The 24,552-nt window shown below is 43.3% G+C and overlaps 1 protein-coding gene across 3 annotated transcripts in view; it reads left to right on the forward strand.

Annotated features, from left to right (window-relative positions):
* Positions 1-24,552, forward strand: part of PLCB1 (phospholipase C beta 1) — a 627,096-nt gene that overhangs the window by 11,269 nt on the left and 591,275 nt on the right. For 2 of the 3 annotated variants that reach the window (XM_054022546.1, XM_054022548.1), the window contains exon 2: positions 5,613-5,690. In XM_054022546.1, coding sequence (XP_053878521.1) covers positions 5,613-5,690 — 78 coding nt within the window. Of the gene's footprint in view, positions 1-5,612; positions 5,691-24,552 lie in introns of those variants that run through there. The other variant, XM_054022547.1, reaches the window with a different exon arrangement.

Genomic DNA, 24,552 nt, shown 5'->3' on the forward strand with positions numbered 1-24,552 from the left:
GTGGGTAGGCATCCCACTGTCTTTGATTGTGCCTCAGAGGCATAAAATCTCTTTACAACAATGAAAAGTCACTTAGGTTTTTCAGTACACTAAAAATTACAGTGAACTTTTTTATATACTCAGGCCCAAATTTTCCAAAATGGGAGCCTAAAGTTATGCTTCTAAGGGGGGAATTTTCAAGTCTCCTGAATGACTTATGAGCACAAGTCCCATTAACTTCAAACTTTGATGGAGGCATGTAGCCTGGCTGGTGCATTTCAGCTTTCTTGACTTCTGTAACTGCAGTATGTCAGGAGGTGGTGGTGGTTGCAAATACAGCACAGGAATAGAAGAGTGTTTTAAGTGTGAAACTTTTTAGTGGAAAATATCTCGATGCAAAATGTGAAATTTATACTAACAGTTCAGAAACTACTTAAAGAAAATAGTCCAAAATGTCTGAGCAATTCAAGGCTATAAAATTGGAAGAGAGTAAAGAACTAGCGACATGTAAATAAAATAAAAATCTGTTTTTAATTAAAAATCAGGATTTTTTTTTTTTTAATCCCTCCAATGTTGTATGTACTGATCTGTCAGATTGGGTCCATGCTGCTGCTGAGGTTTTTATTTCAGGAATTTGCAGAGGAAGTCCATCAGAAGCCAGAGCTCTGCTTGGCAATAATAGGCAGAGGGTGGTATTTGAAGCTGCTAACAATTTTGTGGTCATTTTGTGGCCTGGACTTGTTGGCTAGACGTTGCAGAGCTGCTGTGCCTTTCTCTTTTTTCTTCTCCACCCTCGTCTCTCTTCCCCATCCCACATCTTGATTGTATTCTTGGAACGTCTCTATGAATGTGTCAGCATGCAATGTATTGGTTCTTCTGTTTATTTCGGGCCAGATGTTCAAAAGAAGCCAGCTCCCATATTAGGTACCTAAAGACGTGTTTGGCTTTCCAAAAGGGACACCTATTGCTCTCAACGGGAACTGCTGGGCTTTGAGTACCTTTTGACAATCAGGTGCCTAAATGGGAGTTGAGCTCTTCAGAAATCTGGTCCTGAGAGACTGTGCTGAGAACAGCCTCTTTGTTCACTTGTGTGAGGATAGTCAAGCGAGCCTCGTCTTTCCTTCTGTTGCTTTATTCTCTGTCCTTCCTTTTGTGTGTTGCATTCAATTGGGGTGGGGAAGACATGAGTTTGCCCCCTCCCTCTTTGTTTGTCCTTGGGTGTTTTTCCTTTGTAGGGGTGTCTTGTTTACCTGGATGGAAGCCAATTGTATTTTGTACACTCCTAAAGTGCTTTTGTGTCTCCTTTGTTTTGTTGTCTTTGTAGGTGCAGATGGAAAACTGCTCCATTTGGGGAGGTTGGGAAGTGGGCCAGTAAACTGAATGAATGAGTTTGAAGATACTCCTCAGGATGACTTGTAGCAGTGTGGGGTGCAATAATATTTTATTTGTAAATATAATACAACAATTGTATATGAAATATTTATCTTCTAAGTCAGACTTTTTTTTTTTTTTTTCAGGATTGGAAGGGACCTCAGGAGGTCATCTAGTCCAACCCCCTGCTCAAAGCAGGACCCATCCCCAGACAGATTTTTGCCCCAGGTCACTAAATGTCCCCCTCAAGGATTGAACTCACAACGCTGGGTTTAGGAGGCCAATACTCAAACCACTGAGCTGTCCCTCCCATGGGGTTGGCCAAGCTCCTGATGCACTGATTTAGGTTCCTCGTTTTCTTATATGTAAATATATAGGGAGTTTTCATGGGTTTTTTGATTGGTGTGGTTTGTTTTTTTTCCCCTCCTGCCCCCAAATAAAAAGCTACTTGTGAGTCAATACTTGACCAGAAATAGGAGTATGGCTCTGGATGAGAGCTCTTATTTTAGAAACAAGAACGTTGAGACAGTCTGAACCCAGCCATTGCTGCTGTCTCTCACAGCTGACATAAGGGTGACAGAGCTGTAGACAAAAATTTTTAAAAGTCCAATACAGTAAATAAAAGTTCTATGGGACAGGTACTGTCTCTCTTGCTCTAGCGGAGTGGGGCACCAATTTTGGTTGGGACTTTTATGTTCTGTTGTAATACACATAATAAAGTCTGTCATATCAGAGCAGTGCTTTTAACATGGAAAAACAAGAGTAGAAATGGTTATAAATTAGTAACAGAGCAGAAATAATGTTCTTGTAGCAACTCTTGCTTTTGCATTTCCTGACTTAAAAAAAAAAAAAAAAATCTGCCGCTTTAGCACAGCTTTTGATTTTGTATTCTAGTAAAATTTTTACTTTACTCCGAAGCTTTAATTAAAGAGACTATGTATAATTCCTCTTTATGCATCGCATGGTGCAGATTCCCTTTTGTCACCTTTATGGGGATTGGAGGCTTTGGTGCAATTCTTTTTGTGGCACTACGAAGTCTGCTGAATATAGCTGGCATCCCACTGCCCGAGACTTGAAAAATCGTACTTTGACAGCCGTATGTCGTCTGCACAGATGCATCCAAACAGCTTTTGGATTTAAGCAGTTGATTTGAAATGATTAACCAGCAAAACTGATTAATCCTAGACATAATCTCTTTATGCCTGTCGTTCCCAACACCTCCGCCCCCTCCAAATGTCCTCTGTGCCTCATCCTTCAGAGGAGCAACTTGCTTCTCTTTTCCTGTGCTGTCAGTTTACGTACAGACGGCACAAAAAATGTCTAGAGGTGGGCTGAGGAAAGGCAGTCATGGGATATGAATCATTTCTTTTGGAAAGGAACAGATTTCAGAACATTTTACAGATACTGACATCCACTCAATCTCTTCTTCATTAGGTTTGTTTTACACTTATTTTCCATTGTGTCTAGTACATGTGGAACACAGACAGACCCTGGTTATTGGCGGGCGGGACTGAACTTGGGACCTCTGGAACTTAGTGCATGAGTCTCTACTGCATGAGCTAAAAGCCAACTGGCTCTTAGCTAAGGCTGTAGAGCAGTGTCATTTTATCTTTCTTTTGGTCTCGGTGCCACTACATGCAGGTACCGAAGTGCGTTGCTGAATCATAGCAAAATATCTTGTCTCCGTCCATACTTTTGTAATTTGTTATGACCTCTCTTGCTGACACACACACACACACACACACACATACATACACACTACCACTAGTGGTTTTGTTAATGGATCAGACTTTCCCTTCACTTGACTGTCAAAACACTTGTCTCAGGACACTTAATGTCCTAGTATAGTTTACCAGACAAATTCCACTGCTTGTGGTCTATGACTTTAAGGTTCAGAGAGAGAATTTCTGGTTTTCATTTAACAAAATGCTAGCCAGCGCATTTTGTGTTTTTGTTTTCTTTCCTTATTACTGTCCACCTTTCTGTAGCTTCTTACCCTCAATGTTTCCCCTTGATCTTACATCTGAACTGTGGGTGACCTGTGTTGTGCTTCTCTGAATTGAACTGTAATACTTTCAGGGCAAGGACATAGGCTTCTCTCATACCTTTACCTGTTATCTGTTGAATTAAAGTGTTTTGTGCAGTAAAGTGCTACTGAACATGAGTAAGAGTATTTGAATCTGGCATTATGTGCTTTGTAAAGCTGACATAAAGTACTCCATAAATAATCATGTCTCCAAAGCAGATAATGTCACATGTGAGTTAGTTTTGTCAGATAATCCTCATGAAGGATTGATGCTGCATTCCTTGTACGTCCACAAGAAACATAGTTTGGTCCTATAAAGTATATGTCCTCATGCCGGGATGAAAACTTCTTCACACTTCTCTGATTTTTCCTCCCTCCCCCCACGCACCTACTGTTGATACAAATGACAGCTAAAGTTAAGGTAACTGAAAGAGATTAGAGAAAATATGTTTCCAGTGTTTTGTTTATGCTTTTGACAAGCAGTTTCACTGGCCGCGGTTCGCCGTTCCAGGCGAATGGGGGCTGCGGGAAGCAGTGCAGGCCGAGGGATGTGCTGGCCGCCCTTCCCGCAGCCCGCTTGTCAGAAAGCAAGCTAAATGCCTCTGAGCCAGTGCCCATCGTGCATTCTCCCCATGCGGTGGCCCTGGTGAGGACTGAATCAGAAAGATGGGTCTTCAAGTCCTGACCCACAGAGGCCAGTGAGAACAAATTATAAACTGGTACAGCATTGGCCTTGTGTGACCAATAAGTGCTTGTCAGGGTGGATACCAAGGGAAATATGGTGACATGGTTGCTACAGGCAGGCAGCTGTCTCAGGAAAACCACTGTTCCACCCCTTGTTGTTGTTGGGGGGGGGGGGGGGGGGGGAAATGGTGATGACAGTCCAAACCTTGGACCCTGAAGTGCAGTCCACCCCTGAGGAAAGCATCCACATGAGGCCTACCCTGACTCCCATGACCAGATTGCCACTGCTGCACTTGGTGTTCTTGTGTAAACACTGCAGGAAGCAGACCATGTGTATGTACCCTATGGGAAGACCCAACAAATCAGTTTGCCATCTGGCTCCCATTCTGTGGTCCATGGTGGCCAGGCCACTGGTTATCTTCTCAAGACCAATGGCTCTTGTTGAGATGGTCAGTGTTGGATCACTTTTCTTAAGATAGTATTTGCTGCAGCAAATGTAATACCTTTCCAGGCCAGACAGGATCGCCAGTGTTTAAAAGCTTGTCTATGGAGTGGAAGGATGCTTCAGTGGTGAGGGCCCTCTCCTAGGAATTGGGACACTGGGGTTCAAGTCCCTACTCTACCACAGACTTTGTGTGACCTTGGACAAATCAGTTAACCTCTTTGTGCTGTTTCCCCATCTGTAAAACTGGGTTAATAGCACTGCCCTACATCGTGGGGGGTGTTGTGAGGATAAACCTGTTTAAAGATTGTGAGGTGCTCAGATACTACAGTAAAAGGGGCCATATAAGTATTTAAGACCAACATTCTCCTGCTTTTTAACATTTTTATGTGTAGTGCATCTGTTTTTCGAATAAAAGAACATTGAGTAATATCAGACTGCAACTTGCATGATTAAATTGTGTTTTATGGGGTGTGTGGGGTGTGGTTCTTTTTTTTTTTTTTTTTTTTTTTTTTTTAAATCTTCAGCACATTTGATTTTAATTTGGATCAATCAGAGCCATATTTTCTAAAGATACGTAGAATTTGGCCTTATTTATTGTTGTGTGGGAAATGGGTGAGCTTCAAAGCTTTACATGAGCAGTAACTGGCTAGTAGAAACATACATCCGCTTTCAGGATAATTTTTATAAAATTTTCAATGATTCCACATATGGACTTCACAAGTGGATTTTTAACTGCTTTCAGAAAAATGTATATAGTTATAAATACCGCATATGTGAATAACAGACAAAAATAGGAAGTATTTAAATAGAAAACAGAATTAATAAGATTCCTACTGTAATTTAATATGTATAACTGAGCATTATTGGGCACATGTTCTCTCTCTTGCACATATACAGAATGTAGAAGACGAAAACATTTTAAACTACTTAGAAATATATTATGACATCAAAATGGAGATTTGGGAAGTGGGATTAAACTGTGTAAGTGACATTCTGTGATTGGTGGCTGTTAGGACTGTTATTGGTTAACAGTGAAGATAAGGTGGATGGCCTTGTAGTATCTGCCTTGCAAGTTTAATGTTCATATTTTTTACCCTTTCTTTGTAGGATTCAACTGTTGTGACTCCAATTCTTCTTAGAACAGATCCACATGGATTTTTCTTTTACTGGACAGATCAGAATAAGGTAAGAGAAGAAACGCCTTTTTTTCGTATTGATTTCAAGCGTACCCGCCGGTGTGATAGGACTGTGGGCAGGAAGCTTTGCACTCTAATTCTGGCGTAGAGGATGCCCAAGGAACACCGCAGTGCAGAAAGCTCCTCTGTGATGTAGAGAAAGCATACATGCTCCTCCCCAGCCCCTGCTGCACAGGGCATGTGACTGGGAAGAAGAATAATGATTGATTGGCAATCCTCAGCTGCCTTAGTGGCCCCTTGTGGACATTGGCCACTACTGGCATAATACAGAGTTGTTCCAATTTACACCTGGAGACCAGTCTGGAGTGAAATCTTGGCTCCACTCAAGTCAACAGGATTTTTTCCTTGCTGTGTGGTTGGTGCAATATTGGAGTTTAAAGCTGCCTAGTTAAACCTCCCTGCTGAGTTACTCTGCACTTCTCAGTTTTTATTACTCCATGTTGGAGACATATGTTCCTGTACACTTGTTGGGAAGGCTTAGAGCCTGCTGCATTGCTCCTGTTTGACACCAGTGTCATTCCACTGACATCAATGCCGTCATGTTTCCAGCTGACAGACTCCATGGCCTTACACCAGGGTGAAAATGGGGCAATGCAGTGGCAAATCAGGCCTTTGATCTCTTGTCAATGTGCTGTCCCAGCGATGCAATGGAAAAACGTCATCCAAGTATTATCAAGGAGTTAGTTCCTCTTGTCCCCAAAGATGGATTGTGGTAGTACTTTGTTATAAAGTAACCTTCTCTTGTATCTATTCCCTGTTACAAAAGAATATATTAGAATCCTCTAATTGCTTGTGTACTGTAGTGTTTCAGGTTTCATTTTCTGTTGGTGTTTTTGCTGGGTTCAGAATATACAAGGCTGTAGCATCAAGGCCGCTGAAATGTAGTTTTCAAAACACCCCCCCGCACCCTCAAGTCTTTAGAAATAATTCTTTGGAGTTGCAAAAAAGGCCTTTATTTTGGTTTTTCTTTATACCACATGGTCCTGTTTAAACATAATGTCCCTTTCAGGCTTTGATTCAGCAAAACACTTAAGCATGCACTTAAGTTTGGAGGAGAAAAAATGACCCAAAGTTGACTGGAGAGTTTTTTTTATTCCATTTTTAAGAGGTTTGCCATAATGACATTCCACTCAGTTTCCTACTGTTGTCTGTTTTACAATGACTTGAAGCAATTCTCTAAAATGGCTATGTATAGAATTGCTGTTTCCATATTCATGAAAAAATGTATTTATAATGCCCAGAGCATTTTTTAAAAGGTTGGGTATTTGTACAAGAGACATAAGTGTCAGTTTGATTTTTGAAACTGGGGAATCAAATGTGTATATAAAGGGCAACAAAAGAGATTTTGCCTGATTAATAATTCATGACAACTAAGTAAAGCTTGTTTTCAAAACCCATCCTAAAGGTCTCTTTATTTAAAATGTTTGTCTTCGGGGATGAGCACTTTCTGCTTATGCAGTGAATATTCTGATTTATATTTATTGTGAAATTAATTATTGAAGGTTTTGTTTTAAATTTAAATTCTGGGTAAGTATTAGGTGAGATATTTCAAGGTGATTCTTTACAGCTTATGGTTGGAAATCCAAAGAAGGAACAGTAACCTTGCTTACACACCTACAACCACCGAGAGATCTTCTAAGAGACATTTTTCACAGCACTGCTGTCATGTTTCTAACAGGTGGTCGACCATCACGGGTTAATTTGCTCTCTTCAAAAAAGGAGAGAGTTATGAATTCAATCACATTTTAGACTTGCATGAAACCATTCTCTTCCTCTTGTGTACTGGAAGAAGCAAATGCAGAGTCTGGCTTCATTCCGTGTAATCAGTGCTAATTAAAATGTGTATGTGCAGCTGGCCTTACAGTTTGTCAAAACCTCTGTCTAAATCCAGAGTTATACACATCTGATAACATTAAAGCTTCAGTGAGACACGCATCTCTTCACTGTTCATCCTTTTTTTTTTTTTTTTTTTTTTTTATGACCCATAACTAAAACACTAGAATTTGATATAGAGGGATGTGTGTGCACATACCCACTCATCAAAAGAATTGAAGGAAAGGGTAGATCTAACAATGAGAAAATTCTGCGTGCATGACCTCTGTGGTGGTTTTTTGAGATAATGCACAGTTGGTACAAATATAAATTGCACTTATGCCAGTGGTAGTTCAGTTTACCCTGGCATCTGTGGTATTTCCTGTTCTGTGTGCACAAGATAGAGCAAATACCTCATTCCAATCAAATTCTGAGGTACAGATTGATTTTTATCTTTAATGGTGCTTGTTTGATATCTTGTTGATTTAAAGACACAGGAAGTATTAAGGTAGCCAACTTTGCTCAGAATAGCAAAACCACAATAAAGAACTTTTTTTGCTGGATTAATTAATCTAGGATAGCTGGTTTTGGGGCAAGGGAAAGAAGAGACCTCATCGTAAAAGGAGATGAGGAAAATGTACAAAATTGGTACTTACAGACGCTGTGTTTATTGCCTTGGAGCTTGGATGCTCGTACTCCAGGGACCGTGTGAAGCTGACAAAAGAACAAGATTCCGTTAGTGTCACATCTGTCCCTTCTTCACAGCCAAACCAGAGTCCAGAGATGCCAGCAGATTTCTCCCTTCCTCTCTAGGAGCACTCACACAAAAATAAGGTCCTCTGTAGCTGAGAAGAGAGAAGATCGAACATCTCCGCGCAAGGATTCAGTAATATTCCAAAGGATCTAAAACGACGCCTTTCGCCCTGAAGATGATGATGATGATGATATGAGTAAGATGCATGAGAGACTAGATAGCCGTTGATAACCTGACTCCCAATTTACAGCTCCTGGGGGTTATTCTATTAAGAATTACTATGCAGAATGAGGAACGGAGAGTATGGCTTGCCACGTCTGCATGCCAGGTGATGTGTACGTTGTGGAGTCCCAGCAGTTTATGAATTGGAAGAATCAAGGGATTGGTATAAGGTCAGGGCTGATGGATGGTTTTGGCAGTGGAGGAAAGCAAGTGGGAGTTTCATAATGAGCTGGAAAGTGGCATTAGCTCTTAGGTTCTTTTTTTCTGTACTTTCTTTTTGTTTGTTTTTTTTCCAGGGCAGAGGCGGGCCTTTATCGGTGTGTGTAAAGTTCTGTCACACTGTGGCCCAGTTTGTGATTAGGGTCTCAGGGTGCTACCCCAATATAAATCATAACATTAGAACAAAGTGAGTCATGGCAGTCACCCTCTGAACTTTTCCTGGAAGGCTGCTGACAGCAGATACTGCTCCGTTCCAAGGTAACCCGGATGGTTGAGACCCTGATCATGCATGTAGGCCCTTGGGATGTGGCTTGTCCACTGGCATGGGTGAGCCCCACAAAGGTGAGAGCTGCGCCTGCGACTTTCAAGGGTTGGACTTGGTCATGTGCAGACCTTCTGGTGCTAGGGCTCTGCCTTGCTCCATTCTTGAGGCAGAGTGCACTACATGGCAAAACAAAGAACCCTGCGGCAGTATGTCTGAGAGCCTGGGTCCTCTATTTGCAGCTCTCTCAGCTCATGTTCTGGGGCTCAAAATTGTAGCGTAGACATTCCCATTTGGGCTCTGAGACCCAGGGAGGAAGGGGGGTTTCCGAGCCCTAGCAGGAATGTCTACACTGCTACTTTTTTGTTCTTGCAGTGTGGACATACCCTTGGAGTCCCCACCTTGGTCTCAAGAGCTCTGCTCTGTTGTGTTTCCCTGCAGCTTGGACTGGGATGCTCTATTAAACACTGGCAACCCATGGACCCTCTCCTAGAGAAGATGATACATGAAGGATGCGGCTACTATTTCAAGGACTGTCCTCCTGGCACAGTATTCTTCCACTTTGCCCTGCCTAACAAGATTCATAACGAATACAAAATAGATGGTGAACAATACATTTCTGGACGTTCAGGGTTTTGTCGTAGTGGTGACGCATTTTTCTCTAAGAACGGCCTTTGTGTGCAATGGGAGAACAGCATAACTCAAGATACAGGTTACCTATTGATTAATAGTTTTGGATCAGTTGAATTCTGCTGCTTTGATAAGATGTTTTGAAGCTAGAGAAGCTGGCGAAGTACTATTCTAATATGGCCCTGCGCCCATTCCTGCGCTAGCCTGAGGCAGAAGCGAGCTTAAATACAGAAGCTTCAGATCGCTTGAGATTTTTGGACTATTTCTCTTGTCCAGCCAGCATGAGAGGTAAATGATGATTTATCGAATTCTTCAAAAAGCGTGCTGTACAGGTGGCTGGGTACGTTTTCCTCTGAATAGCTTGATCTGGAGGAGAAAGCAGTCCCAGGCAAAAATGCATACAATTTCTGACCAGGATCCTAGAGACCAGCTCACCTGCATTCTGATCCTGCAACCGGATAGAGACAAAATGGGGATCGATCCATTGCAGGATTGGGCCTTCATTTGAACATTTACAAAATAACAATTTTATAGACCCATAAGATGTCTTGTATTTTAATTGTCTCTAATTCTTGTAGTAATTGTTTATAAGGCGCCCATGCACAAAGTACACTGCTGCCTTTGATTTACAGCTGGGCTATCATTTGTAATCATTCAATCCTAACTTAATTATATTTAAATTTGAAGTGACTGTTTTTTTTTTTCCTAAGTTGCCTTGGGGATTTAGATGCGCACAATTCCCTTTGAGATTAATGGGTGGGATTTTCATATGTGCTTAAGTGACTCAGAAGCACTAGTTCCATGTGTCTCCTTGAGTCATTTAGCTCAGTGGTTCTCAAACTTGGGCTGCCGCTTGTGCAGGGAAAGCCCCTGGTGGGCTGGGCCGGTTTGTTTACCTGCCTAGTCCGCAGGTTCGGCCAATCGCAGCTCCCACGGGCCACGGTTCGCTGCTCCAGGCCAATGGGGGCTGCGGGAAGGGCGACCAGCACGTCCCTCAGCCTGTGCTGCTTCCTGTAGCCCTCACTGGCCTGGCGCAGCGAACCGTGGCCCGTGGGAGCCACGAGCGGCCAAACCTACAAACACGGCAGGTAAACAAACCGGCCCGGCACGCCAGAGGCTTTCCCTGACAAGTGGCGGCCCAAGTTTGAGAACCACTGATTAGCTGCTTCTGAAAAAGTACCACCTAGTGTCTCGCAATGCCCTAGGCAATTTTTGAAAAATTTCAGCCGTGCTCTTCAGTTGTTTTGAAGTAGCACAAAAATTGCGCTTTTGTACCATTCTAAAAGAAAAGCAAATGTCTGCCTGTAACAAAATTAGGATACATTTGCGCCCCCCCCCCCTTTCTTTTTTTTTTTAAAGAAATTTCGGACAATGAAAATAGACATTGATACTTTAGGAATCATGGAGACCTATTAATATTACTGCCCCTCCATGCGGAAATGAATAGCAAGATTTTTGCCTGGACAGTACAGGCCTGTGTTTGGGGGTACGGTGCAGACGTGTTGCATTTCATTGGCAGCTCTAATTGGAACTATGGTGGACTCGGACAGAATTTCTCTTGGGGATCCGGAGCAGCATATGCCGAAGTGGCAGCTTGATCACCTTTTGAACACGTTCAGCTCTGTTGGCCAGTGTGCAGTGCGGGAGGGGCCATGGCCCAGCCCTCACCCTACCCCTTTTGAGAAGGGTAGGCCCTCTGGCTTTGCTAGTATCGAGCTGTGGTTGTGCTCTCCTACCATGGTGAAGGTGGCCCCCTACATAGAGGTGTTTAGTAGAGGGGAAAAGTTCTTTTTGGCAGGTCCATGCAAAGTCAGCCAGAATACTGGCTCTGGTCACAGTAAAGACCTCAAAAATTCTCCCCCTGCTGTATGTGTGTCCCTTGCCTAAATCTAGGGCCATGTCTACACCACAAAATTATGTAGACCTAAATTACCATGCATATAGCCGCTGCAGTTATTAAATCGCTTGTGTGTGCACACACTGGGCTCCTTGTGTTGGCAGTACGCATCTTCACCATGAGTGCTTGTATGGATGCAGAGTGCAGTGCAACTCTGTGCAACTCACCACTATCCAGTGCAGGTTATTTTGGGAATTTTTTGCAGTGCCTAATGGGGCTGAAACGAGTTACGCAGGAGTGACTGGAAGCATGTGGTCAAATTCCCATAACATGCTCTCCATCCTATAATTTCATCTGCAGCCCATAATATTTTGCACCTTCTTTTCAAAGACCCACAAACCCATGCGGCCTTCCTTGCTGCCTGGCATCTCTGATGGAAGCATGGAGCCTTCACAGCTCTGCACTATTGTCATGAGCGTTACTGCAGGATCAGGTACCCTGTGCTTGCATTTGCATAGGCACAAGAGGAGCCGTGGGGAATGTGATGTTTTCTTGGAGGCTAGATTGCTGTGGGACATAGAAACAATTCAAGGTTCTTGGTATCATTCATGGAATAGCTGTAGGGAGATGGTGGAGCACCAGTTCCAGGCCCGAGAAACAAGCACTGACAGGTGGGATCTCATTGTTATGTAGGTTTGGGATGGTGAGCAGTGGCTGGAGAACTTTTGGATACGTAAGACCACATTCCTGGATCTGTGTGCCAAATTCACCCCAGTCCTCCAGCTCAGGGACACCAAACTGAGAGCTGCACTGACAGTTGAGATGTGAGTGGCAATTGCACTGTGGGAACTTGCAATGCCAGATTGCTTCTGGTCAGTTGAGAATCAATTTGGAGTCAAGAAATCCACTGCAGGGGCCATTGTCATGCACGTGCGCTTGGCCATTAATCGCCTCCTGCTATGCAGGACTGTGACTCTGAGCAATGTGCAGGACATGCTGGATGGTTTTGCAGCAGTGGGGTTCCTGAACTGCAATGTGGTGATAAAATAGGGACATGCATGCCATTTAGCTCCGGACCACCTTGCCTCAGTACATCAACAGAAAGGGCTCCTTTTCCATGGTATTGCAGATGCTGGTAGATCACCGGGAACAGTTTACTGACATCAGTGTGAGCTGGTCAGGGAAGGTACATGACACCTGCATCTTCAAGAACACAGGACTGTTCAGAAAGCTAGAGGCAGGGACTTCCTTTCCTGACTAGTGGATTACCATTGGAAATATTGAGATGCCAAGAGTGATCCTGGGTGACCAGCCTACCCCTTGCGCTCGTGGTTCATGAAGCCGTACGCTGGCACCTCAACAGCACTGAGAAGCACTTCAACTGCAGGCTCAGTGGGTGCAGAATGACAGTTGAATGTGCCTTTGGCCATCTGAAGGGTCGCTGACATTGTTTACTTACCAGATTGGACCTCCAGTGAGGAAAAATATCCTAATGGTTATAGTCACCTGCTGTGGCCTGCATAATATCTGTGAAGCAAAGGAGAAAAGTTTCTGTGGGGGTGGAGGGCGGAGGGGAAGTGGCTGTCTGCTGACTTTGAACATCTAGCTACAAGGGCTATTAGAAGACCTCAGTGCGGAGCTATACAGCTCAGGGAGGCTTTGAAAGATGATTTTAATAGTGTAGTGTGCTCTACCTGACCTTGTTGTTTTGTGGCCTAGTATGACTCTTGTGATTGCTGTGTATGTAGGAATATAACAATGTCCATGCACCTATTAATATTGTTTGTGAATTATGTTATGGGTTCTGTAACACAGTGCAGCAACAGGAAATTGGTTGCTGTCAGACCTGCTTAGTACCAGCCAGCAGATGTTGTGAACTAATAAAGATGAATTATGTTCCAAACAATAGAATTTTATTCTGTAACATGAACCAGGTGATTAAAAACATTTAGTACTTGATAACAGTTTTAATAAATTTAGGGAACAGACCTTATGAAAGAGAAAGAACAGTTGTTTCCATTTCAGATACCTATACAGTGACCTATGAAAGTCACGGTTGGTGTATGAGAAGCTGTGACTATCTTTAATGTCCCTCCCCTCTGACCTCTTCCCCCAGTGGAGTGGTAAGGGCAGTGCACTGACCCCTGATGGCACGTGGAATGTTGGGGATAGGGAGGTTCCGATATAGAGTTCTCTGTGGGCTGCAGAGAGAGGCAAGCACGAGATGAGATCCTGGCCCCCTTGAAGTCAATGGTAAAGCTCCAATTGATGTCAACAGGGTTAAGAGCATCTCTTTTGAAATCTAGCTCAACCATAAGATATGGGCTTGGTGCAGGAATCAGCAGGTAGTGCAGGAATCAATGCAGGAGGTTCTGTGGCCTATGTCGTACAGCAGGTCAGAATAGATGATCATAATAGTGCCTTCTAGCCCTAAAATCTGTGATTTGAGAATTGATATGCTATGTCATGAGGCCAAAGTGCTACATCTAGAGGAAGAGAGGAGTAGAGTATGTAGGATCCTGCAGGCTCAGGATCAGAGTCAATTTCAGCATTCCTGTAATAGCGGGTCACTTTTCAGCTAGTTAAATTGCCATAGAGCCATTCAATTTGAAGGAGCTGTGTCCATTTGCACCTGCTGGGGGTTTGGGCCAGTATCTTTTTATCGTACTCTGTGTCCATTTTCAAATCTGGCTTTAAAGCAGACTTGCATCTGAAGAAGTGAGGTTCTTACCCAGGAAAGCTTATGCTCCCAGTACTTCTGTTAGCCTCAAAGGTGCCACAGGACCCTCTGTTGCTTTAAAGCAGAGCATTCCTTAGTGATATACAGGCAAAATAACTTTAAGTCCTTATGTTTTACAGTGGATTTGATTAGAAAGTGTGTAGTAATGGGTAAGGGGTGTTTGTTTTTTATTTTTATATATATTTTAATACATAACTAATATAATTTCACACAGAATTTTAAAGGGTCATATGGCTTTTTTTTAAAAAAAAAAAAAAACCTGCTCCAACATTGAAATAGTTTTGTTTAGTTTACTAAAGGAAGAGTATACTGTGCAGTCTATTTCACTGCTAAGAAGGTTTTGGCAGGAGTTCTATAAACATTCCAGTTGCCTATTCCCTCTCTCCATAAAGAAGGCCAAACAAACCCTTTGTACTGAGGCTTTTAGAAGATCAAGATTATAAATACTGTTGAATCAATGGGAAGAAGTGTTTATGCCTCTCTTGTTAAGTGATCATCTTAACATGCTAAATCAAATAAAAGTTCGTTTTTTTTTTTTTTTTTTTCCCCATTTGTAAATATTTGGTAGTAGCCTTACCATTTCAGCAAACAAACACTTACAGTGAGTCTGCACTAATCTGTTGTGAGCCTTAGTCACAAAGATATTCTATCAATTCATAGGTACCATTCAAACAGCTTTTTGCTGCAACTGCAAGATATAATCCATACAGAAGCCGAGAGCCAAGACACATGGACTGAAGAGTATTTCAGTGCATTACGTGCTTTGAACACGACTTGAACATTTTTGTATCAGTGGAGTTCTTTGTTTTGTTAGTAGTGAACACTTTTAGAAAGCATGTTTTATGATAGTCCTAGCAATCTTGTACGAGTGGGACTCTTGTGGATGCAGATATAGATATGACCTCTAACCCATATCTCCACATCCCCTCTGGTAAACTGAGCCTCATCGGAACCCTTGGATGAATGGTGAAAGTCCAAAATCCCTTTCTTCTGAGCTCTGTGGCCTTGTTAATTATTGAAGGAGCCTCTTGTTGTCTGAACATTGTTGTCTTCAGCTATAATTTGACTTAAACTCCTAGAAGTCAATCTGAGTGAGTAGTGAGTTAGTGCATAGATGTGGGAAACAAGAATCCTGTTAGTTGATATCAAGCAGACTGATTTCAGTGGCTTCATGACACTGACACTTATGGCACCAAATGTTCCAAGTCAACTTGTTCCCACCGATGTAAGTTGCCCACTATGCCAACCTAATAACTCCACCTCCGCGAGAGACCTAGCACTTAGGTCAATGTAGTGTCCCTGTAGACGCTGCATTGCTCACATTGCCTGTTGCTGCCTTTGGCAGCGGGAGCCCTGCCACCCTGGGGCTGACAGCCCAAGTGGGACTTCCCCTTGAATGGTCTCTTGAAATATGCATTAACTGCTTATGCTAAACAATCTGTTCCATTTCGTATGTGGACACATTTCATAGCAGGGACACACTGAGTTAGTTTTCCCAGACCTGAAGAGCTCTGTGTAAGCTTGCAAGTCTCTCTCACCAACAGAAGTTGGTCCAATAAAAGATATTACCTCACCCACCTGGTCTCTCTAATATCCTGGGACCAACACAGCTACAGCCACACTGCATATTTAAGGTTTCAGAGTAGAAGCAGTGTTAGTCTTTTTACTGCATATTTAAGACTTTACTCCTTAGCAGAGCCCTCAAAAATAAGACCAGCAATAACACCAATACTGACACTTTCACGCTGTACTGGAAACTGACTGGGCTACCTTTTTCTTCCCTGCTGGCTTTTGAGTTAGGAAGCGAGCCCCCCTGCTTACCTAGGGTGTGCTATATAGATCTCTTGAAAGGAAAAAGAATCTGTTGTATATTTAAAGTGTAGCAGCTTTCTAGCTTAGCAGTTAACACAACAGGGGAGGCAATCTAGTAACAATCTGTAGTCACCTGTAAGTCCCAGATATTGAGTGTGTGTGTGTGTGTGTGTGTGTTTTTTCTTTTCCAAACTACTTTAAAATCAGCATGTGGAGTGGGAGGGAAGTGAGCGGGCTGTGATAGGGATTGCAGCTGAAAGTGAAAATAAAGAGAAATCTTTCATGGAGGCCAGCTTCCCGTCATTTGCTATTGTATTTTATTTTTAAGAGGAAATCCCTCAACTTTCAAAACATGGAAATTGTTCAGGACCTGTAAAGGAAATGGGACTACATCAAAGACAGAGGAGCACTAATAAGCATTTGCCACTGGTAAATATAACTTCTTATTGTGTAGGATGTAGGCTTTGTAAAACAAGTGTGGGAAATTATTAATACACAGTTATGGGCCTGTCTTTCAGTACTTAAAATGAGAGAAGACCACAACTTTTAAAGGGTATTACTGCTTTGGTGGGGTGACTAAATTTTTGGAACCCACCATGTGACTTCTTAAATTGGCCTAATTATGCAGAAAATGCTGAGCACCGCTTTTTTTCTCTCTCTCTCTCTCGCTAAAATCAGTGTTTTCCTAATGTAGCTGTTGGAGCACAAGAGTATCTCCGGCAAATTGCTTTATGGAGAATAGGCTGTGCTCTGTCTAACCAAGGGGACAACTTACCAAGGGTCATGGTGGACTCTCCATCATTAGCAATTTTAAAATCAAGATTGGCAGTTTTTCTCAAAGATCTGCTCCAGGAATTATTTTGGGGAAGTTTTATGGCCTGTGAGATATGGGAGGTCAGACTAGATGATCACAGGGGCCTCTTCTGGCTTTGGTACCTGCAAATATGACCTCTTTGAACTATTGATCTTGTATGTACCCGTGACACTCTTAGTACCTTTCCCAGACCTGAAGAAGAGCTCGGTGTAGCTAAAAATTGTCTCTCTCTCTCTCTCTTTCTCTCTCCAACAGAAGTTGGTCCAATAAAAGATATTAACTCACCCACCTTATTTCTATGATTAGCCCATGTTAATTCATACATCGGTGAGCTGTTCTGAGTGTTGCTTTATCTCTGTCACTACAATAAGTTCAAGTAGCATTGATAATAAGATTCCACTAACCGTTGTGTACAAATTTAGGAGTAGCATGGTGTAGGGATAAGGGCACTGGAGTGGGGGCCACAGGATCTGGGTTATAGTCCTAGCTCTGCTGTGGAACCTTCGGCAAGTCATTTCCTCTGTTTGTGCCCGTTTTCCCTCCTACTTTTTGTCTGTCTTGTCTATTTAGACTTTAAGTACTTCAAGGCAGGGACTGTCTTACTGTGTGTTTTTTGCAGTGCATATCACAATGGGGCTCCAGTCTACTGTAATACAAATAATTTGGCAGCAGAATTGCTAACATACATAAAATCCCTCAGCTGCGTAAAGACGTGCAATAATTGAACACAGCAGCGGGTTGATCAGCTGGAAGTCAGACTTCCATTTCTTTCTTTTTCACTTCTCTTCTTCGTTCATAGCCTTCACTATGGCACACGGGTGCTTTAGCACAGGTGCCATTGATTTTGCTAGCTGACTTATTGTTAGTATGGTTGGAAAGAATGCTGCTCTTACATCAGCCTTCGTACTTATGAGAAAAAGCAATTGATGTCTGTTAAATTGGATTCTCTGCATGCAGTTGTGCTAGTTCAAATTCTACTATCTCTTTTTTCATGTTTGCTCTTCTTACTCACTATTTTTCCTATTGTGCTTTTAAATCTCTATTCTTGTTTTTGGGAGAGGGAAAGTATGCATTCAAACACATTTTCTCCAAGTAGGATATGTTCCATTTCTGTGCATGTCATCTCCCTGCGTAGGTGTGTTCTTCACTGCAGCTACTAATATGAAATAAGACAAATTAAAAACAAAAAAAGGTTTTTAGCGGAAATATGGGGCTGCACATAACTAACTGGGGGATAGTCTGGGTATTTCATAATTTTTGAACAAATACTTGCACTTCTTTAAAACCGATCAAGCCCTGAGACGATTCACTTGCCCCCATTGCCTTGCATCTTTGGGTATATCTACACTTAATAAAAGACCCATGACTGGCCCATATCAGGTGACTTGGGCTTGTGGGACTTGGGCTACGGGACTATAAAATTGCAGTTCAGGTTCAGGCTGGAGCCTGAGCTCTGGGACCCTGCAAGGATATGTAGACATACCCTTTGTGTCATCGTGCTGATCTGGTAGCATTTTGCTTGAACTCTGTATAGCTATAGATGATTACCCAAGTCTCCATGGTGCTAGGAAGAACATGATCTATTCTGCAACATTCTGTTTTGTCTATACCACAAACTGTTCAAAGCAAGTGGACAGTAGTGTACCAGGCAGTCCTCCTAGAGAGAGGACAGCAACAGCAGCATTCAGCTACATCTGTCCTGCCTCTAACCTTGCCTCTGCTCTTTAGTACTTGATGTTCCCCACTGCTCCAACTCCGAGTGCTATGTATGCCCAGTGATCAGATGCCATGCAGGCACACCCTCCCACAGCAGCCTTCAGCGCTAAGTTCTTCACACCTTCGTCCCACAATATTATTTTTTAAGTGTTTTATAACTATGGAGGGGCAGCACGCATCACCATCCTCCTCCAGACATTCTGCTGGGGTAGAAGACTGTGACTCTGTGGAAGAAGCGTCACCAACAGAGGCTGCCTGGGGCCTGTGCTGAAATAGGGATTTCAAAATTTGTATAGAATTTAAGGCCAGAAGGGACCATGAGATCATCGTCTGACCAGCACATCACAGGCCAGTAAATGTCTCCCAGTTACCCCTATGTTGAGCCCAATAATTTGGGTTAAACTCAAGTATTTCAGTCCTCAGGCAGTTGAACTGCTGCAGAGAACAGGCAAGAGCAAGGTGCCACCAATGCTCAAGACCCCTGCAAGGACAGGGCCTTGATTAGCGCAGAGAGACTTCCTTACTGATTCTGCAGAAGTAGGGCTTTTTTTTACATGGTGGGGGGTAGGTGGGATGACCGGACTGGCTCTGCAGTAGCTATTCCAGTCAACTTCTTGCTGTCAACCAGCCCCTTAGCTATAGTGCTTTGTTGGAAAGAAGTCGTCTTCCGTTTCTGGGCAGGTCACTGATGGCAGCGCCCTTTTAATAGGAAAACCAATAAGTACCAGCTCTGAATATCACTTGTGGAGTGTAACTCCATTGATGTCAACAGTTCCTCCTGAGTTACACCAGTGTGAGGGAGCGGCGCTTGGGACACAAAAGGGTTTACTGGCTTCCATCCACTTGACATTCAGACACAAGTAACTCTTTACATTATTTCTACAAAGATAAGCACCCATTTTTGAAGCCTAAGTGCCTAGCTTGCACTTTAAGGCTCCGAAATCCAAAATTTAGATCCTCAAAATCCCTGTTTAGCTGCTGCCCTATCCTGTAGACGCCTAACTTCTTAGCCACGTAACGTTCTGCTGGCGTGCGTGCGCACAGCCTCCTCCATCCTGCTGCTGCCAAGCTTGACACCTAACTCCTGCTTAAGCTCTGTCCGGATTCATAAAACAGGGTCTGCCCCACTTGTTTTGCCTGTGGGGGCCATATCCACTAGACGAGCTCAGGTAGACGTGCTCTAAAGTGGTCTCTGATAGGCCCCCCATAAAACACAGCTGCAGGAGACGGCGTCCCCTTTATATGCTAGAGGTCTGTAGTTTGAGCACTCAACCCAAGTGTGGGAGACGTGGGCTCAGTTTCCCCCTCTGCTTGCTGTAGAGCATGGACTTAAACCCAGGCCTCCCACCTCCGAAGTCTCACCCCTGGCCTATGGGGTATTTTGAGGTGGATCTCCTCTGTTTGAAGCTGTTCATTTGCATAAAATACTTAAATAGTGATTGGCACAGAGACTTGAACTTGGATCTCGCATCCCAGGTGAAGACCCTAACCACGGGGCTATGGGGTCAGTCACTCTTTCTCTGGGCCAATGACTTGTTATACAAAGTGGAACAGCTTCAGCAGGAGAGACTAAGAGATACTTGCTCCAGGATACCCCTGAACCTACTGGTTGGAGCACTCATCTAGGAGTTCAGACACCTGAGTTCAAGTCTCTGCCCATTCACCTTAGGCAGAGTGGGGCTTTGAACCTAGGTCGCCCACGTCCTTGGGGTGTGCCCTAGCCAGTGGGATATTTGAGTAAAAGTGGGCACGATGACTGACAGCATTTTTTCTGAAATAGGGCTGAGCTGGTGTTGGTGCCTGACTCCACGAGACGGTTGAGGCTGTGAATCCCGAGCAGAGGGAGATGCATCCTTCCACCTGGAGTTAGGTGCCCAGCTCCGTGAGAGGGCTTAGGCCTCACCCGTTTGCTCAGCAGTTTCTGTTGGCTAGCTCAGGTGGCTCCCCACTCAATGTGCTGGCTTCTGTGAATCCTTTTTTAAAAGTTAGATGCAGCAACATTCAGCCTGAGGACCCCCCCCCCTCCCCCAGTGCGTACTTTTAAGCTGGTGCGCAACTGTATTCAGAATAGGCGCTGCACTGTAAGATGAACAGGATGTGCTACTGTGCAAGATTTCAGTGAACGGTTGCTAAAGAACATATTCTAAATTATGACTCTCCAGGGCATCTTTAAAACCTCTAACATGTCCAGTTAGCACGGTAATAAAACTTACGGGTAGGAGGTGCACACAGCACTGTGGTTTAAATGGGCTGCAGTGTCCCTCTCCCCTCACCCTTTAGAGTTAACAGACTCCACAGGGTTTTTTTTTGGGGGGGGGGGGGCAAGATCTCACCTTCCCCCACAACTTATGCGCAGGTTGTAGTTCTGCAGCATAGCCCATCTATGCCCACTGTCCCAGTCTGCTGTGTTGCTCATGGTAATAAGCTGACCAAAATATGTCAGTCCATAGGGTTACCAGATAGCAACTGTGAAAAAACGGGATGGGGGTTGGGGGTAATAGGCTCCTATATAAGAAAAAGTCCGCCAAAATGGGACTGTCCCTTTAAAAACAGGACAGATGGTCACCCTATCAATACACGTATCTCTAAAGTATATTCTTCTTAAGTGGGACATGGGTAACCGGGACAGCTGCTTTAGGGGAACATTTTCCCAGGGAGCTGATTAAGCCTGGTGTTCACAAGTGACAATGATTGCTGCTTAACTAGTGCAATATTAACGAAAGTATTGATTAATGGGCATGTGCGTGCTTGGTGCCAAGAAATAAGTGATGCTGGCTTACCCAGCTGTTCAATAGCAGTGAAACTCTAAGCTCCGCTTTTCATACGGAAGTTGTTTAATGTTTTAGAGCTCAGTCATGCAGCCCTTGCTCAAGTCAATGGGGCTACCTAAGTAAGTGCTTCCTAACCTCAAAGTTGCACAAATGACACCAATAATGATTGAAAGGAGGAGGAATACAGGTGAAATGTAGTGTCTATCCCTCTTGTTCAGTACAGAATTCTATGCTGGTTAGCCCTTTGAGGCTTTATTGCTAATAAAAGGAACCTCTGTTTAAATAAATGGACACAAATCTGACATCAGGAATCATAACATTCAAAAACCAGTAGGAAAACACTTCACCCTCCCTGGTCACTCAGCAGCAGACTTAAAGGTGGCAATTTTGCAAAGAAAACCTCAAAAACAGTCTCCAACGAGAAACTGCTGAACTGGAATTAATTTGCAAACTAGATACCATTAACTTGGGCTTGAATAGAGACTGGGAATGGCTGAGCCATTACACACACTGAATCTATTTCCCCATGTTAAGTGTCCTCACACCTTCTTGTCAACTGTCTAAACTGGGCCATCTTGATTATCACTACAAAAGGTTTTTTTTTCTCCTCCTGATAATAGTTCATCTTAATGAATTAGCCTCTTAGAGTTGGTAGGGCAACTTCCACCTCTTCATGTTCTCTGTATGTCTGTATATATATATATATCCTTACTATATGTTCCATTCTATGCATCTGATGAAATGGGCTGTAGCCCATGAAAGCTTATGCTCAAATAAATTTCTTAGTCTCTAAGGTGCCACAAGTACTCCTGTTCTTTTTGCGTGTTTGTAGGAACATTCAGAGTGTGTCTGTCTTAAGAAGCAGCTATGCTCTATAACTCATCTAACAAATTACAAAGACTGTTTGTTTATGCTGGCAACCTGAACCTACCTGCTAAATATTGACAGTTGTTGTTTCCCAGGGTAGATGTAAAAGCATGTAACTCTGTACACCACCGTTCTCAGGGCCAATTAGGACTGTCTGTCTGAAACATCAAACAAATTGTCCTTATCTCGACTTTGGCCTGTGTATCAATCATGTTTCCCTTCAAATCCGATTCCCAACTCGCTTCTACTGGCTAGTCTTCCAGTATAAATTCTCTGCTCCACCACCACCTACCCCTCTGCAGCCTGGACGACTCTTAATTTAAACAAAAGAGCCCACCTCCGCCCCCAAATAGATGTGAGGTGAAACTGACTTGATCTGCGTTCTTTGTAAACAATGCTCTTCCAGGGCCAGTCCCCCTCCTTGTTCTCACAGTGATCTCAAGTCCTTCACTGCCCCATGTCGGTCATTACTCACTGCGACGTCTGGACATTGGCGTGTGAGAGGTGCTGAGCGGATGTTTTCTGCATCTTGCAGGCTTGGACCCAAGTCTGCTCTCATTGCCATCAGCTGGACTTTTGCTCCTAACTTCCTCAGTTCAGGCTCATGCTGTAGCGCTGGATTGGCCTGGCCCAAGTAAGGGGTGTGGTGGAAACCTCATCACCCCAGGAGGTACTGTGACTGGGTCAGAATTCCCCCGAGTGGGAGAGGAGGAGCTAGTGTTTTCCTCATGGTCTGTGCTGCCAGCAAATTGTGACATCTCTCTGCACCGATTTTTTTTTTTTTTTTTTGCTGTGCTGACCAGTGATTAGGGGTGCAGAACCATGGCTACCCTGACTACCCATCCAGCTGCGCTGGTCAGTAACCCCACTTTATTCCTATGCACCTGGCTCCTGTAACCCACATAGCAGCGTAAGGGGGCAACTGAGTATACCGTTGTGGGGGTCATGTCGTCAAAGTCCCAAGTTAGTCCATACGTTTTAGCCTCCTATTTGCCGCCTTTCCTCTGTGTTTGTCTGTAGTGCCATGCACACTTGTTATACAACATATAAATAATGCTTTAATATTGAAGTTTTGCACAGTGTGTTTTAAATGGCTTATGTGTCGTAATGCAATCTGCATAAATACAGTGGCTATTGTTTGCATTTTCTGTATACACAGTTACAGATTGGATAATTTCTGCCTTCTCTGTACTGTATCATTTATACAGTTTCATAAACTCCATCCTGTGCTACTTGTGTTTTTGATATACATGAAAACAACTGTCTATAAGTCTTGCACCCTGTCATCTATAGCTCTGCATTTCAGCACATTAACCCATCTTCCTGAGTAAAGCTCCCGATGGGAACTTAATGAAGCTCGATGGGGTCTTTTGAACAAAGCGTGGGGAGATATTGTACTCCATCACTTCTTGCCCCATGCACTCCATTCTTGAGAATATTTCACTAAGATAGAAACGTGTAAACATCGTTCATGGTGAAGGTTGCCTGAGAAAACTTTCTTGTTAAACCCATCATGCTAGTGATATTTTAGTATGTCTTTAAACAGTTGTGTTGAACTCGTGGAAAGGAGAGAAGCTTTTTCAAAAGTCTCTTTCATCAGCTCACATCATAGAATCCTTTTTCATAAAATTGTCAAGCTCCATCTTAAAACAAGTTAGGAGTAGTGTGGGCAAGAAATCTTATCAGAAAGCTGTTCCAGAACTTCATTCCTCTGACAGATAGTAATCTTCTAATTTCTAGCCTAAATTTATTCATGGCCACTTTATCCCCATTTGTTCTTGTGCCAACATTGTCCTTTAGCTTAAATCGTTCTTCTCTCTCCCTGGTGTTTGCTGTCTATAAATACATCCAGGGGGTAATCAGACCCCTCTCAGCCTTCTTTTTGCTAGGCTAAACAAGCCAAGCTCTTTTAGCCTCCTCTTGTAAGATAGGTTCTCCATTCCACTTGGAGTTCATTTTTCTTGAATACAGGTGACCAGAATGAGATTCCTCCCCTTCCACTACCTGATCATGGCTATCTGCTATCAGTCACACGCACTTTCCAAAGCATCCATCCCACTGCTATGCATCTGCAACCTAAACACGAGAGTGAAGTTTCTAATGACATGTATTTTTTTTTTTAATGCATGTGCTTCAGTATTCTTGTGAAAAATGAATTGAGAAAAAACCTGTGCCCGTAGGAAAGATGTAGCATGTGACATTTCAAGTCCGTTGAACTGGGTGTGCTGCAGTGGTGAGAGTGCCGTCTTATAATGGGAAACTAGCTTCAACTTGAATTATGGGCAAACTAATTCAAAGGAGAATTAAGCCAGGGAAGCCCTATGATTTGTGCTATGCAGGTCACACTAAGTTATCACAGTGGTCCCATCTAGTGGTGCTACGTAATGGAGAGGAA

Source organism: Malaclemys terrapin, chromosome 3 (assembly GCF_027887155.1).
Source record: "Malaclemys terrapin pileata isolate rMalTer1 chromosome 3, rMalTer1.hap1, whole genome shotgun sequence".
Taxonomy (NCBI): Eukaryota; Metazoa; Chordata; order Testudines; family Emydidae; genus Malaclemys; species Malaclemys terrapin.